At 37.6% G+C, this 15,717-nt stretch overlaps 3 protein-coding genes across 4 annotated transcripts; 2 read left to right on the top strand and 1 right to left on the bottom strand.

Moving 5' to 3' along the window:
* The first annotated feature begins 49 nt into the window (after nt 1–49).
* amn1 (antagonist of mitotic exit network 1 homolog (S. cerevisiae)) lies at nt 50–1,868 on the top strand. Of its 2 annotated transcripts, none has more exons than XM_056739163.1 (7): nt 50–275; nt 437–572; nt 663–792; nt 936–1,153; nt 1,259–1,315; nt 1,402–1,513; nt 1,614–1,868. In XM_056739163.1, the coding sequence occupies exons 1-7, from the start codon at nt 241–243 to the stop codon at nt 1,685–1,687; spliced, it is 762 nt and encodes a 253-aa protein (XP_056595141.1). In that variant the 5' UTR covers nt 50–240; the 3' UTR covers nt 1,688–1,868. The 2 variants fall into 2 exon arrangements, with proteins under 2 accessions (XP_056595141.1, XP_056595140.1); XM_056739162.1 differs by having other exon boundaries at nt 437–578.
* etfbkmt (electron transfer flavoprotein subunit beta lysine methyltransferase) lies at nt 1,759–3,839 on the bottom strand. The gene is made up of 3 exons (XM_056739165.1): nt 3,467–3,839; nt 3,236–3,366; nt 1,759–3,150 (listed from the first exon to the last, which is right to left on the bottom strand). Exons 1-3 carry the CDS (start codon nt 3,742–3,744, stop codon nt 2,801–2,803), a joined length of 759 nt encoding a protein of 252 aa, XP_056595143.1. The 5' UTR covers nt 3,745–3,839; the 3' UTR covers nt 1,759–2,800.
* Nucleotides 3,840–5,781: 1,942 nt separating this feature from the next.
* LOC130414674 (interaptin) lies at nt 5,782–14,639 on the top strand. The gene is made up of 22 exons (XM_056740685.1): nt 5,782–6,155; nt 6,533–6,597; nt 6,705–6,987; nt 7,115–7,212; nt 7,539–7,662; nt 7,754–7,879; nt 7,997–8,122; nt 8,683–8,787; nt 8,897–9,085; nt 9,343–9,554; nt 9,778–10,045; nt 10,397–10,528; nt 10,611–10,684; nt 10,989–11,073; nt 11,170–11,263; nt 11,345–11,427; nt 11,535–11,621; nt 11,731–11,771; nt 12,277–12,322; nt 13,297–13,476; nt 13,960–14,017; nt 14,125–14,639. The coding sequence occupies exons 1-22, from the start codon at nt 5,982–5,984 to the stop codon at nt 14,367–14,369; spliced, it is 2,895 nt and encodes a 964-aa protein (XP_056596663.1). The 5' UTR covers nt 5,782–5,981; the 3' UTR covers nt 14,370–14,639.
* The last annotated feature ends 1,078 nt before the right edge of the window (nt 14,640–15,717 follow it).

The following is a 15,717-nucleotide window of genomic DNA, read 5'->3' as shown; positions in this document are numbered from 1 at the left end:
AAACACCGCCTACTTCTATTACGTGTCGCTTATTGATGACGTAATTTTACAAGGCGACTCGTCCACGGCGATATACTTGCAAACGAAGGAACCAAAACAAAACAACATGATGACAGACAGCCCGTTTAAAAAACGTCAAATAAGGAAACCATAGTCTGGAGTTTTTTCGCAAAGGTCGTCATGCGTATAAATTAGCAGTTTATATACAGTCGTATAAACAGTGTCGAAAGCTACCTAACAATGGCTTACGTTACTGTGGATTCTCTATTGAGCCTGTGAGTAACGTTACTGTAATGTACAGTATGCTGCTATTATATCAGTATATAAAGTAAAGAAGTCATTGTATGTATACATTCTGCTAAAATTAAAGGTTGAATATCCCTATATTGGAGATCTAGGCGTGATGGTTTTAAATAGTCGTGTGTAATTTGTACAGGTGCGCTTTGAGTGTTGCCCAGCGTCCTGAGAACTATGACGACATCAAGCTCTTGCCTGCTGGCGTTAAAGACAAATTATTACGAATTATGTCGTCTGACTCTTATGGCACGATCAACGACTCCAACATAAATTGGGTATTAGTATGTGTCCTATGTCTAATACAAGCATTCGGGATGACGGCTTGTAAACGAGCACAATAATGTGAAATTGTGATTCGTGTTTAGCTGCTGCACTCTGAAACTCGCACATTGGACTTGCAGAACTGCAATGTGTCGGACTCTGCGCTTATACAGATTCACTGTCGGCAGTTGAGGACCATACTGCTAAGAGGCTGTGCAGAAATAACATCTGAGGGTATTATTTTACAAATACTAATGAAAAATGTATTTATATTTTATGGATTTTCATTTTCTGAAAAAATACATGGACAACAGTACATTTCATTGTTTAATAATGTGAAAATATGTCAAAACGTTGTCATTTCTCCTTTCCCCCAGGTGTAGAGGTGTTGGCATCTCAGTGCCCTTATCTTCAGCTAGTTGATCTCACAGGCTGTCCACTGGTGACAGATTCAGGAATTCAAGCACTGGCTCGACACTGCAAAAATTTAGAAGTGATTTCACTCCGCGGATGCACTGCTCTCAGTGATAAAGCCCTGCTAGAGCTGGGGGAAAACTGCAAGTTTCTCCACAGCATCTATTTCTCTGGGACAGATGTAATTCACCATTAAAACTTTCTGATTTTGGAAGTGAATTGTGTTGCTTGTACAAGGTGCTGTTATTTTTTATTGCTTTTACATATTGTTTGTACATTTATGAAGGTAACGGACAAAGGAGTCATTGGACTTGCAACTGGGGTTTGTTCACACAGCCTAAAGGTAATCTACATATATGCTGTTTGGCAGCACATTTTTCTAAAGACACCATTAGTTTAGACCTCACTTCAGTTGTTTTACTTATGCAGGAGTTGCAGATGGTACGGTGTCGCAATCTAACCGATCTGGCAGTGACTGCTGTTCTTGCGAACTGTGCCAACATGAGAATTTTTAATTTCCATGGATGTCCCCTCATTACAGGTAAGTCCAATTTTTGGTTCATCAAAATAGTAACAGCTTGCCAGTTACATATGTATGTGGAATTATTGTATTTTAACCTGCCAAATGTTTTCTTTATCAGATAAATCAAGGGAGGCCCTTAACCACCTTATTGGCCCTAACAAGATTCAACAAGTGTCTTGGACTGTTTACTGACATGAACTGACCAATCGACACACTCACACATCAAAAATCATCAGTGTTTGAGATGTGAAATTGAAACAATTTTGTATCATTTACTATTATGAAAATATTTATTATGTAAAAATAGTGTTGTGTTCATATTTTGTTTGTATTTCCAACAACAGTGGAACCTGATAAACATACAATGAAAATACATGTAGTGTATGGAGAAATTTCTCAAACATGTGATATGTTTTCACAAACACATAAGGAGTGAATATACTTGTGCACGATATGTTACAATAGGTAACATCTCACGTATGATGGTGGTCTAGTGGGTTAAACCACTGAACTGGTAAATCAAAGGTTGCTGGTTCGATCCCAGCAGCCACCACCAGTATGTCCTTGAGCAAGATACTTTACTCCTCCAGGGGGATTGTCCCTGTAATAAGTGCACTGTAAATCAAAGCGTCTGCCAAATGACTAAATTACAAATTATGTATATTAATTTAATATTGATTTACACAAATGCCCCTTTAAATGCACATTTGGGCATTATAAAATAATCCAATGATGTCTAATAATATGAAAGACCCAATCAAACCAACATATTGTTTGAAAGTCTGTGAATCCTGGGTACTTTCCAAACGATCTCAGTTCAGTAATATTGGGAAAACATGTTTATATTCACCATGGAGAATACTGTCAAAACTTGAGTTGTCTCAATGAAAACGTTTTTATAAAAAAACAAAAAGAATGCAGTTTGCCAAAATTACAAATGAATCAATATGCCTAGTAACTAATTGTGGCGGAGGAGAAAGGGGATAAGTTAATAAAAAAGTAACGATAACCTGAAGTTATCTGATTGATTTAATACAAGATAAACCTCTTGAAAGTTTTGGTATAAACGTTGACCCAAAAAGCTGGCTCGAGCGAATTAAGTTTTAATTCTTTGGCAGCTGGACCTTTGTCTGCAATATTTCGTCCTGCATTCAAGACCAACCTTCCATAACAATAGTAATAAATATAAATGGCTGTGCTGCAGAATGACATCAGCTTTTTTTTTTATCTCACGTTCCAAAGAGCATTTTTATCAAAGGAAAAATATCTACACTTTCTGACATATGAACAACATATAAACAAATGTTAGAGGTCAGGTCTGTAGCGCCACACTGTGCTACTAGTAAGTCCATAATTCTCTTCTTTGACCGAGTCTGGTAGCTCAAAGCGTGCCTCCTCATGTAATCGTTTCCGGATGTCATGGCTCTCAAACTGAGCTCGTCCCGGGTCACCAATGAGCACATGGGTGCCATGTGTTATAATGCACATCTGGAGCCACTGATGCAGACCGTCAGCAAGAACTTCATCATAGAACATGTCACCAAGAAGGATGAGGTCCCACTGATCAGGTACTAAACCAATCATGTTCTCTGTGAGACAGGTCAAGGGCTCCAAGTCGTTCAGTTCACAGTTCATTTTTGTGGCAACAGCAGCAACTGAAATATAACACATTTTCAAACATTTATGCACAATTGTAAGGTTACTGCGCATGCGCGTGTGGTGCAGGCGTTGAACTCTCACCTGGATCAATGTCATTGGCCACCACACTGGAAGCTCCGGTGAGTTTGGCAGCAATAGCCGAAGCTCCACTTCCGCAACCGAGATCCAGAACTTTCCTCCCCCTAGAAATCCGAGGGTTATTTAAGAGATACCTGTGTGAAGTTTATCAAGATCAGATTAGCGCTGGTAGACCCAACCTAAGTGTGCATGATGGCAATACGATCTACGTAGGCAGGAGACTGTTAACGTTACCTAGCCAGTGCTTGTCCGCCAGGCCAATAAATCGCCCAAAAAGGGTCAGAGAATGGCCATAATTCAGGTTTCTCGGTCCAAAAGCGGCAGTTCGGTGTGATCAACCTTAAAGAAATCTCTGGGGTTAAACTTCGGCCGCTCACTATTTCTGTGTTGTCAATGATGAAGTTCTTCACTTCGTCCTCTGTTTTGGTGCTAAAGAGCAAACAAAACGTGTCTCTTTTAAAGCCCTTAGAAATGAGCCGATTGCGTAAACACGTGCCTATTTTTGAGTACATGTTGACGGCAAAGAAAAACGATAAAATTTGCTCCAAAACATGTCACTTCTAATATGCGGCTCCTGCTTATATTTACACCAATTCACAATCACACATGTCTACGACACATGCGCAGACTCGCCGAATCCTTGTGACGTCACAGACAAGAGACGCTGAAACCAGAGTTGCGACACACTTGGATGCCGCCTCGTCGTCAGGTGGTTCATCATGTAGCTCTCAATAGTTCTAACCTGTCAGTCTGATTGAATGGGTTGACGCATAGACGGTAGAAACAGCTGTATTTAATTTAATTAATTAATTTCAATTATAATTAATTTAGCAGACGCTTTTATCCAAAGCGACTTACAGTGCACTTATTACAGGGACAATCCCACTGGAGCAACATGGAGTAAAGTGTCTTGCTCAAGGACACACTGGTGGTGGCTGCTGGGATCGAACCAGCAACCTTTGATTTACCAGTTCAGTGGTTTAACCCACTAGACCACCATCTCACATTTTTGCAATAAATTTCACTAAACAATATGAACAAATATACGAACAGATTACTATGTTTATTATATCATTTTGTATGAGTGTTAGAGAGACTGTATTGATCAGTTTTGTGTTTAATTTGACTTGGAAAAATGCATAATATGCAATACATTAAAAGTATGCATGTACTCATCTGTTTCGTATACTTCTATGATCAGTAGTATATACTAATGTTATATGTTGAGACATTCACATAAAAATGCACAAGTAGTTTATCAATAAATAATCAATGACTGCAAGTAAATGCACCACAAAGAACGCTGAAAAATGAACTAGGCAAACCATTTCAGTCAGTAAGAGACTTTATTATAATATTTATAGAGGGTAGATACAATTTTTATTAACAAGCAGTCTTCATAGAAAATCATTCAACCGATATTTAGTTTTGGGAAACAATATTTTGTTTCAAAAACATCCTTACAATAAAACAACACAATAGCAGATATGTATTTTATCAACTTGGCTGCGAATGTGTTTGTGAAACATTGAAATGAATGGGCTTCAAAGCCATGTTAGGAACTCTCAATTACACTATGCGAGTGTCGCAACTCTGTCTTTAATGGCTCTGTACCCGACCAATCAAAGCGCGTACCTTAAATAGTTTAAATTAATGTGATGAGCTAACATTTCAAAGCGATTTTATCAATATTTTTATTTATATATGTTTTGTTGACGTTGGATTTTAAATGTTGTTAGCACCAGTGTAACGGTTGTTATTGGTGCATTATATAATATATATATGAATATATGCTAATCATTCCCATTGTATTGCTATTTTCATTATGTTTTTTAACATTTATACCTTTATCAATTAATTTTACGTGACTATATTTGTAATGTAATTTATTGATTGTAGTTATTGTTATATGCATTAGTTTGTTTGTTTATTCTTTCATTCATTTATATCAGTGTTCATTTAAATACATTTATGTAGCCTATTTAAAACGAGTGGAATACATCTGTTAGGGCCTACATTTTTAATGAACTACATACATTTACAATTTTAGCAAAAATAAAATGTATAAAAATACAAAACCTCTCCTAAGCTATTAATATTTCCAGAGGAAAAGATTTAAAGTCCTCTTACTGATACCAGCACCGTTCAGAAAAAAACAGTGACAACATTGTTGCAAGTACGTGTTAAATCTTTCTCATTGTAATCATATCCTCCATAAATAGCCCCATGAGCGCACAAAATGAATGCTCGCTGAAGAGGTGGGCTGGACACACACTCTCTGTGTCTTGTATATGACAATCACCATAGATACCCATTACCAGGGCTTTATTTTCAACAGCCATGTCTGCTTAATAGGAAAGCCTATTGAGTGTGTAAAGCACTGAAGCAGAGAATAAGAGAATAATAAACAACCAAAAACCAAGGCAACAAAAGGTATGTAGTATAGTATTGGTGATTTGTATTTCTAGATTTTAAATATATACTAATGGTGACACATTTCTCACAGTTGTTCAGAAATTGATATTGAAAATGAATGTGTAAATGATAAAAGCTCCTTATTACATCCAACAAATGTCAACAAAAACAAACAAACATAATGTGTTGTTTGGATGTTGTTATGGTACTCTGGCGTGCTTGGTCAGAACTTGCCGTTGAGTGTGAAATTTTTGTATAAGGGCAAGACAGGGCAGGGCATCCTTGTGTCTTCCATCTGCAGTCAAAGCAAACACTTTTCAGTGCTCTTGTGGTTATGGCCATGTGGAGAGGAGACAGAAACAGCCTCTCACCTTTGGGACACAGGAGTGACCAGGGATGGGATGCTGACCTCGGGCGTAAATCCTTCCGGAACACTCCTGGACCCTCAAGCCCCCTCACATTCTTGGATCATGGCTTTTGGGACAACAGGTCTCTTTTCAAAGATCAGGTATGTGCAGAAAGTATTGATAAAAAATATTGACAGATCACCCAAAAATTCTGCCATCGTTTATCCACCATCTTGTCATTTCAAACCTGTATGACTTTCTTTCTTCTGCAAAAAGAAGATATTTTGAAGAATGTTGGTACAGCGCCGGCACCCTATAACTTCTATTGTATGATCTCAAAACCAATGAGGCGCCAGTTACCAACATTCTTCAAAATATCTTCTATTGTGTTCTGCGTAAAAAAATAAATTCATACAAGTTTGAAATGACATGAGGTTGAGTAAATGATGACAGTATTTTCATTTTTGTTGTAATGTAAATGTAAATATTGATTGGTTCATAACCTTGTAAAATTTCATGTGTGACCTCGTTGTTTTAGAAATCTTTAACATGGAGTTCTATAGGTTTATCTGGATCAAATCGCTGCACAAAAATGAGCAACAGGTTAGTGTTTTGGAACCCAGTCATCTAAATCTCACATCACTTGAATTTGAATAGATAATTTGATTGTCATTTCTGATGGTAGATAACAAACATTCTCCACGAATCAGCTCTCTCGACAGTCATTGCAGACAGAAACATGGAGGCGGTGTGGACATCCAGAGATGGTCGTCCACATCTCGTCCAGACGGTGCTCCACGACCACAGTGTTCAAAAGAGGAGTTTGAGCTCAAAGCTGCACCAGAGGAAAGCAGCGTGAGAAGAGCAGAGCTCGTCCGGAGTCTCCGAGAGGCCAAAAGTCATCTGGACGCTCAGACAGACCTTTGTAAAACCAGAGACACACAGCTTCAACACAACCACAGCATCTCACAGTTTATGGAATTAAAGCACAAGGTTCAGATCTTACATTTTTCCAACTACCACTTCAAACTTTCTTAAATATTTAACCATCACAAGTCTTTTGCAAGGGTGCTGTTCTCCGTCACAAACACTCACCTCTGTCGTGTCTCTGTCTCTGTAGCAGCTGTCTGAAACAGTGAGTGTTCTTGAACAAGACAAGGAAACAGCAGAGCAGAGCCACTTTAATGAGAGCCGCCGTCGAGCAGAATTACAGGACAAGTGAGTTCTGCAAGGAGAAAAAAAAAGGGATGTTACGCAACATATGGAATTAAAGGGGGGTTCATATCCATATGTGATTCTGTTGATTTTTGTAAGCTTTACATTTTAAATGCTGCAAGATTTGAAAGTAATTTCAATAATATTGTTTATGGACATTTTTTTTTAAGTTTATCTTTATAGTTATTGGCATCATTGCCATAATATTGGCATCATGAAACCTAGAATGCATGCTATTTGTCACCATTTATTGAATCAAAGTATGGCCCTTGAATTTGGACCCTACAGTATATTCCATTTAACTCTGTTGATTCTTATGGAAAACGAAGGGTTCTGCAGCTAGAGCTGGACATTTTGAAGATGAGGTCCAACCTTGAAAGAAGAACTCCACCCGCATCACCAAACCCACTCATCAACACTTCACCTGTTACAAAAGATGAAATCCTCATAGAGGTACGTCTCATTGTGTACAATAGACAAAACTCAAATACCAGGAACATTTGATAAAAGAATGTGCTGTTTCATATGATGTTGCATCCATCAGGGACAAAAGCAGACTGAGATGGAGACGAAATGGCTCAGAGAAGCTCTCAGAAGAGCGGAGGAGAGAGTGGATGATCTTGATTATGAGAAAAAGGATGCGCTGAGACAGCTCAAATCTTATAAAGAGGTAAAAAAACTGATTTAAAAATATGTGAAACAACTCATGTCGTTTCCGAATTTTACAGACATTTCATTATTTAAGTTAAATTAAACTAGAGATGCAAACTTTTACATCCCAAAACAGAACCAACAAGAGGCCATGAACCAAACAGAGGAGCTGAAACGAAGACTGAACCGTTCTGTACAGACCCAGACCGAGCTAAAAGATCAGCTGAAAGAGTCCCAGAGTCGCCTGGAACAAATGGAGCTGGTAATACATTTAAGCATTTGGTGGATGTGTTTATCTAAAACAATTGACAGCATATTAAAGTGTTCCTGGTTTTTGTGTTACCTGGAAACAAACCCCTTAATCTTGGCATTGTTGCCGCTTTGCTATAGACGGTTTCAAAGCAACAACATAAACAAATGTTTAACTTCCGGTAAACATTCATAAAGAATAGTGTCCCTGCAGATTATTTCTCATAACAAGCAAGGAAATAACAAGTAAATGACATTAGCTGCCAAGTTAAAAGTATGTCTAGCCAGTAAGCAGTATTATTTTGGGTTCAAAAAAAACTTAAATATGACAAATTTACGCGACCCATTCAACAAATTGTTTATTTAAAAAAACGTATATAGAAAAAAATGATGTATAAATAGATAAAATATGAATATAATTAATATAAATTAAATAATACATAAATATTATTAGCCACTAGCCACACCGATAAACAAACACAGACTGGAAGTTAACTTCGGGCTGGCGCGTTCCTCCAATAAAACCGTCAACTTCATCCAAGCAAGCATTACTATTTTGTTTCCCTTCCTAAGGAAAGAGACCTGCTGTCCACTAAGACACAGAGACTGGAAGACGGTCAGAATGATCTAAAGACCAAACTATCTGGAGCTTTAATGGATAAGGACCGTCTTATCCAGGTCTGGTATGGGACATATTTGAATGTCCCAAACATTTCCCTAAATTAATCTATACTGGGTCCTAAAACCTTGATAGATACAGGAAATAAATGTATCAAGGTCTCTACAGGAGAAAACTGAGCAACATCAGAGGGTTCAGGCTTTGGAGCTGCAGTTACAGAGGGAGCAAAGAGGAAAGCAAAGCTTCAATGAGCAGGTGTGTGAGCTCCATACTGAACTGTCGCAAGCTAAGAACCAGGCCAGCAAACAGAAGAAAGACACGATATTCAGGAAGGAGGAGCTGCTTTCATTGAAAGAGGTCAGAGGTCACTCCTTACCAATACAGGTCGATTCAGGTCATTTGGAACTATTGTTCTCTATCAGGATATCCTCTTGTTCCCTAAAAATGTAAACGTGAATTTACACCTTGACGTAATTATTAAATTTCTATATCATTTTGTGTAACATTTATTTGTATTGTTTAACTAGTCCAGTCACAAAATGATGAATGTTTATAGCACGAGTTACACACAGAGGTTTAATACCCTCATCTTTTTGAATTATAAACATTTTCAGCTGAATGAAAAGCTTTCGTCTGACCTGACCAGATCTACAGAGAGGCTGCAAGTGACCTTAAAGCAGCTACATGAACTGGAAGCGAACAAACTGATCCAAACCAATCAGATTGCAGCACTGGAGACAGAGCGCTTTAAGCTGATTGGAGAAAATGCCAATAATGGATTTCAAGATGAAATTGGAGAGTTGAAGGACAAATGCTGCCAACAAAGGTTATTAAGTCACGATCTTCAATGTTGCTTGATGAACTGACGCACGATGATCGGAAAAACTATTTTAGAATATAAGAACCAACAAAGTGTATGTGTGTAATACACATTTAATATGATGATTAATAATTGAGGTACAAGTACATTATGAATAAACTATGAGTAAAATAAAAAGTAATTTCAAAATACCTACCGATCTAAGCCTGACCTCATTTTGTATTTCAAGGGAATTGCTGGACAATCTAAAGCTGGAGAATCAGAATCTTCAGGTAAAATGTCAAGACCTGGAGAAAAAAGTGCAAAGCGTGGAGGCGGAGTACAACCTTAAGGAGGAGGGGCTACAGTGTGCAGGGGTGGGGTTTGAGCAGGAGAAGGAGGAGTTAAGGAAAGTAGCAGCTCACTGGAATGAGAGGTGGCTGGATGTGTCCATGATGTTATGCGCGACGCAGGCCGAACTTGAAGGGGTCAAGAAACAACAGCAAGAGAACGATGAAGTAATGACCCTTCATCCTGAAAGGGGCAGTTCACCCAAAATGAAAATTGTGTCTTTATTTACTCACCCTTAAGTTGTTCCAAACCTGTAAGAATTTCTCTGTTCTGTCTAACAATTTAAGGGCGAGTGAAGACAGAATTTTTATTTTTGGGTGAACTAACCCTTTAACGTTTCACCTACATAATGAAATCATATAATAATGAAATTTGTGTCTAAAAAGTTAGCACGGTCTAAAATGAGCTCTTAAACTCATGGATAGCTCCGTATGTTGTTTTTCTTCTTGAGAAAGTCATGAAGGCTTTTTGGAAGATTTTTTTGGGGAAAAAAGTTGTTCCTGTGTTGTTGTCCAAAGGTGTCGTCTGAAGATGTTGATGGAGAGTTGGCGCAGATGAAGGAAGAGTTGAGGAAGGTGTCGGACTTGTTGAAGATCAGAGACACCGAGCTGGTGGAGCGGCAGCGGGAGCTGCAGACCGCTTGCAGTCAGGTGAGGTTTATAACCTGCCGGTCTGACTGATTGATAATAGGATGACATCATCGTTGTGATGAAACTCTCTTCTGTTGTCCAGGTCTCACAGGAGAGCAGTGAGGTTGAGAGACTGAAGCAGCTACTGGCAGAAAGAGATCAGAAACTAAGAGAAAAGTATGTCAGAATTAATCATCCATTATTGGGATAGTTCGCCCCAAAATAAAAATCCCGTCATCATTTATTCCCCTTCATGTCGATCAATACCTGTATAAGATTCTGTCTTCTGCGGAGCACAAAATAAGTTATTTAGTGGTTTTGTGTCCATACAGTGGATGTCATTGGGGGACTATGTGGTTTGGCTTGTAGCTTTCATGAAAATATCTTCTTTTGTGTTCTGTAGAAGAATGAAAGTCATGCAGGTTTGAAATGACGTAAGGTTATTTTGTCATGCACTCAATTCTTTGTCACACTATGACAGAGACCAAGATCTGACCAATCTGGAGATACAGAGTGAGAAGGAGAAAGCAGAAGCTAAGGTCAAGCTATCGGCTCTTGAACTGAAGGTATTATGACGTTACAAGATCCTCTTTAGTGCATGTAGAGCAAAATAATGGGAAAATCTAATTGAGTTTCAAAATGACCTCATATGACCCCCACAGCTTCGCAGAGATAAAGATCTGCACTCAGAAGAGGAAGTGGTCAGCAATGACTACACTCATGAGGACTTTGAATCCCTGAGAGCTCTGTTAGAAGGTATCTCCTCATTTCTTCATTGGATGAGGGGTAAAATTGAGTCATGATTGGCATTGTTTGTTTTTGGTTTTGTGGCAATAGAATATAGCTGGACAGCGGAAGAGCTAAAGCAGGAGAGAGATCATGCTATGCAACAACTGCATGACCTTGAATCGTCCCAGCAGGTATTGAGTAGCTTCTATTTACACAAGGGCATTTGGAATGGGTTTATGGAATTTTGCATCGATTCTGAAAAGTTCGGTAAGACTTGACCTTACATTTTATTTTAAAGTTTAAAGCAGAAAAACAGCCTTCACCAGAAGCCAAAAAACCTTCAGGTTTAGATCCTAATGAACAGAGGAGGCTGGTTACAGAACAGGTACACAATAATGTGCAATATGAAGTTGCTAAACACAGAAAAGCATTGTCGTGATTTACCTCACCACACTTTGTGTTTAATTATAGCTACTGTACATTCTGTGTTATAGCTGAAAAGTCTGTTTAGAGAAAGAGAGCAGCGTGGAGAGAGGTCAGTCATACGTCATACACATCACACACAGTCATAAATCCATTTAGTTTATGAGTTCTCCTTTAAATCAATGGGTTCCTCTACCTACCTCAGTCTTTCTTCTCCCATTTTCCTCTTTATTACTACAAATCAGACTTTTTGCATGAGCCAAACATTTCTTTATTGGAAATCCCTCATCATTATGTGAAGGAATCAAAAAGAAAACAGGACTTCCCAAGATAAAGATTTCAGAACAGCAAATTAAAACTATTTGGAAAACATAAATACAAGACTGCTGCATTCGAGCATTATGTCTATAAAATTCAGAATAAGGCCAAAATAAGACACTATTACATTTTAATTTAAGAAGAGGAGGGCAGGGGTTGTCACCTCAGGAATTTTCCCAACGTCATGATTCACTGTCACAAAGGAACATTAAAGACTACCTTGAGAAAACGATTGTTTATTGCCATAAAACACAAAACATATATGTATATATATTAAGGTCTCCTGTTTTTTCAAGAAGATCCGGCTTGTTTGAAAATGAGGTCCAAAATCCTAAAAGCATTAAGGTAAGGATCATGTTTTTTGGGTGGTTTCTGTGAATTGTTTTTCTAGCCATAAACTAACCAATCCTATACAGCCCCTGAAATAAATAACAGACCATTCCAAATTTTCAATTTGAATCGTCAATTCTAGATGTTTTCTAGATCCAGTCCGGTGTCTGTTGAATTTCAACAAAATCAAACCTCAGGAGTGACAATGTCATAAATCATAAACATATAAAGCGGTTTGTGTTTAGATAAAAAGTGTGATATCCTTTAAAGATGCATTTTGAGCAGAAATACAATCTATGAGATGACACATTGTTCTGTTCTTAAACTACAAACTGTCCTCAAGAATATTTGCAAACAAAGCATAACCAACAGCAACTGGGATTGTAACTCACATGATCGAACACCTGTTCAGATTTGCGGCTTCATATCTGGCTGATCTATGAGATATTGTGATTTAGGGCCACAGCAGCTGTGCTCGGCCGTGAAACATTCCCATCATTCCTCTGCATCTCGTGGAGAATGTCAAATGTTTTAAGAAATACTGTTATATAGAATAAAATTCAGTCATCATTTACTCACCCTCAGATTGTTCTAAACCTGTATACATTTCTTTGTTCGGCTGAACACACAGGAAGAGATTTGGAAGAATGTCAGATCTCACGCACCATATACTGCCACAGTAGGGAAAATTAATACTACGGGAGTCAAGATTCGACAATCTTCCAGATATCTTCCTGTGTGTTCAGCAGAACAAAGAAATGTATACAGGTTTAGAACAATCTGAGGGTGAGTAAATGATGACTGAATTTTCATTTTTGGGTGAAGTATCCCTTTCATAAAATGGTCATGTATACATTTAATATTTAACCTTTAATTATATTTTATATTATTTATATTATTTAAATGTAATAAAAGGATGTGACCTAATTTGTAATGTAAAAATCCCACAAAACTTTTTTAAATTTTATCTGACTTTTGTGGACCCCTAGCAACCCCTTTTGGACCCGAGTCTAACCTCTCCGTTGTGTGGTCAGAAACATGTAGAGGAGCAAGATCTCAAGCAGGGGGCAGCAAAGGAGTCTTCATCCAAAACAAGTCCTATTCCCAGGGGACCAAAGATTTCTGAAAGAACAGAGCACACACAGAAGCCTGGCAGTAAGAATGCACAGGCAAGTAATGATGACGACTACCTGCTAAAATCTACATGCACTTATTTTACATTTACGCGTTTGTGTACAGTCCCCCCATGACCTTGGCATTGCTAAAAATGAAGTAATAGCTATTAGCAACAAATAACTTCCTCACAATAATTTGAGCTGATTTTAGTGGAATAATTTTAATTTCTAATTAAATACCTACAAAGAATCTGAAGTCTTAGTCTGAAAACTAATATGACAAAACTTTATACAGTACAAATGCACACAAAACTATTCAGAGATTGTCATTGGGGTATTCTAATCTCTCATTCTGTCGTAATCAAAGAGCATGCTGGGATAAAAGGGGCATAAGCAGCTTTAGAGGGCAAGCGAGAATGGAGTTGTGGAGTGTGTGGTGTCATGGATAAAACCGAATGTATATCGCTATTTGCGAAAGAATAAATGTTTTAAACAGTTTTCATAGAAAAAAATGATTGTCGTACACTTCTCTGGCAGATGTCTACACTGGGAGAGGAAATGGAAAATCTAACTGAGAGAGGTGAAAATCTTAAAGGTGAAAGCTCTTGATTGTTGAAAAATGTGAATGTTAAAATAAAATCTAATACAGATGTTAAACATCTATTGTGCTTTAATTGTGTTCTGTCTGTTCTATCGATGTAGACACAGTAATATCTCCTCAGTACATTCAGATGGTGAAAGCGAGATCTCAGCCTAGTGATGACATGACATTGATCAGAGTAACCGGCTTACAAAACTTGAAGAAAGGAAAGGTCCGTCAGAAAAACTCACCCTTGGGCTGCAGGGACGGCACATTCTATGCCAGACAGATCGAGGTTTGTGACTCATCACATGTGGAAGAGTCCAGTCGAGGAGGGGCGAGGGAAGACACACCGCTGAAAGAGTAATGATGATAAAAATATTTTGTGAATATGTTAAATGCACCTTAGTTTACATTCATTGTGATACAGTACAGCCGAGCTAAATGGTCATGAACTCATTTTCACAAGCATGTTGGCAAATTTTCTGTTTAACATACATTTAGTCAAACATTGTCATCGCTTGAACCGACTTTGAGTAACTTCATGTTCATATTTAAGATTTAAAATATACTTTAGTTTATACAATTATCACTTTTTCCACAGCCTGTAATTTAATGAGCAATTTCAAGATTGTTTAAAGAGAAATTTTTGAGTTTTGTATTTCATTGATATATATTTAATCGATCTAATATGTTTGATTGTAAAATGAAATCTAATATTCATCTAATATGAAATGTTATATAAATGTAAATGATTGTTAAATAGATTTAATATGTTTAATAAAATAAACATATTAACATAAAACATTCTGAGAGATGAATTTCTTGAACAATCCATTGTTCTTCACTCTTGTGTTTTGTCTGTGAGGATCATCCGTGATAAATGCAGGTGAAGCACTAGAAACACAAAGCTGATCTTTAGGGTGTAAAAGTATAGTTCACTCAAAAATGAAAAATCTGACATTCATTCAACCACATGTCATTCCAAACCTGTATATGTCTCTTTATTCTGTGAAACAGGCAACATTGTGTCTATTCAGTGGAAGTCAATGGGGGCAGATGTTGTTTGGTTACTGACATACTTCAAAATAATATGATGGCAGAATTTCATTATTGAATTAACTGAGGGCAAGTTAACCCAATGCTGTTTTCTTGTCTAAAGTAGCATGATGAAACTATTAAAAAAATAAATGAATACTCATTTGTATAGTCTATGTTAAAATAATAATAGTCTATACAGTCAAATACATTTTTGGGGGTATGGATGTATGAAATGGATCTTATACATGTGCACTATTGGACCTTTATGCATTTGGCAGAAGCTTTTATTCAAAATAGTTTATGGTGCAGTCAAGCCATGACATTTTATCAGCATGTGTCCTGGGAATTAAATCAAGAACAGTAAAAGTACAGTTACAGGAAAATATAGTCAACCCATGCATAGAACATAAAAAATAAAGAATCAGCGTGAGCTCTGTTTGACGTCTAGTCATGTCTAAATATATGGCACGCGCATTGTGTGTGAGGCGTGCCGCAGATGTACACCCAATGCTATTTGAGTGTGTGACCTCAGATGTAAATGGAAGGGATCAGATTGTTGTCTGAAGGATTGAAGAGGAAGGGGAGGATTAACACTACAATGTCATTAAAATAGGCTGAACTGCTGTGGATTGTGGACAAGCGTTTAATCCTTAACATTAAAAGCAAACATTTAG

This window comes from Triplophysa dalaica, chromosome 24, assembly GCF_015846415.1.
Source record: "Triplophysa dalaica isolate WHDGS20190420 chromosome 24, ASM1584641v1, whole genome shotgun sequence".
NCBI classification, from domain to species: Eukaryota; Metazoa; Chordata; class Actinopteri; order Cypriniformes; family Nemacheilidae; genus Triplophysa; species Triplophysa dalaica.
The sequence above is the reverse complement of the archived record's forward strand: the minus strand, read 5'-3'. Positions and strand labels throughout refer to the sequence as shown.

Excerpts from the sequence above, each read along its gene's own strand:
- amn1 (XM_056739162.1), top strand. The coding sequence starts at position 241 with ATGGCTTACGTTACTGTGGATTCTCTATTGAGCCT. Across the intron at positions 276-436 it reads GTGGATTCTCTATTGAGCCT|GTGCGCTTTGAGTGTTGCCC; the intron begins GTGAGTAACGTT and ends TAATTTGTACAG. Across the intron at positions 1,316-1,401 it reads TTTGTTCACACAGCCTAAAG|GAGTTGCAGATGGTACGGTG; the intron begins GTAATCTACATA and ends TTACTTATGCAG.
- etfbkmt (XM_056739165.1), bottom strand. The coding sequence starts at position 3,744 with ATGTACTCAAAAATAGGCACGTGTTTACGCAATCGGCTCATTTCTAAG. Across the intron at positions 3,367-3,466 it reads GGCGGACAAGCACTGGCTAG|GTATCTCTTAAATAACCCTC; the intron begins GTAACGTTAACA and ends AACTTCACACAG. Across the intron at positions 3,151-3,235 it reads GGCCAATGACATTGATCCAG|TTGCTGCTGTTGCCACAAAA; the intron begins GTGAGAGTTCAA and ends GTTATATTTCAG.
- LOC130414674 (XM_056740685.1), top strand. The coding sequence starts at position 5,982 with ATGGCCATGTGGAGAGGAGACAGAAACAGCCTCTCACCTTTGGGACAC. Across the intron at positions 6,988-7,114 it reads TTATGGAATTAAAGCACAAG|CAGCTGTCTGAAACAGTGAG; the intron begins GTTCAGATCTTA and ends CTGTCTCTGTAG. Across the intron at positions 12,323-13,296 it reads AAAATCCTAAAAGCATTAAG|CAACCCCTTTTGGACCCGAG; the intron begins GTAAGGATCATG and ends GTGGACCCCTAG.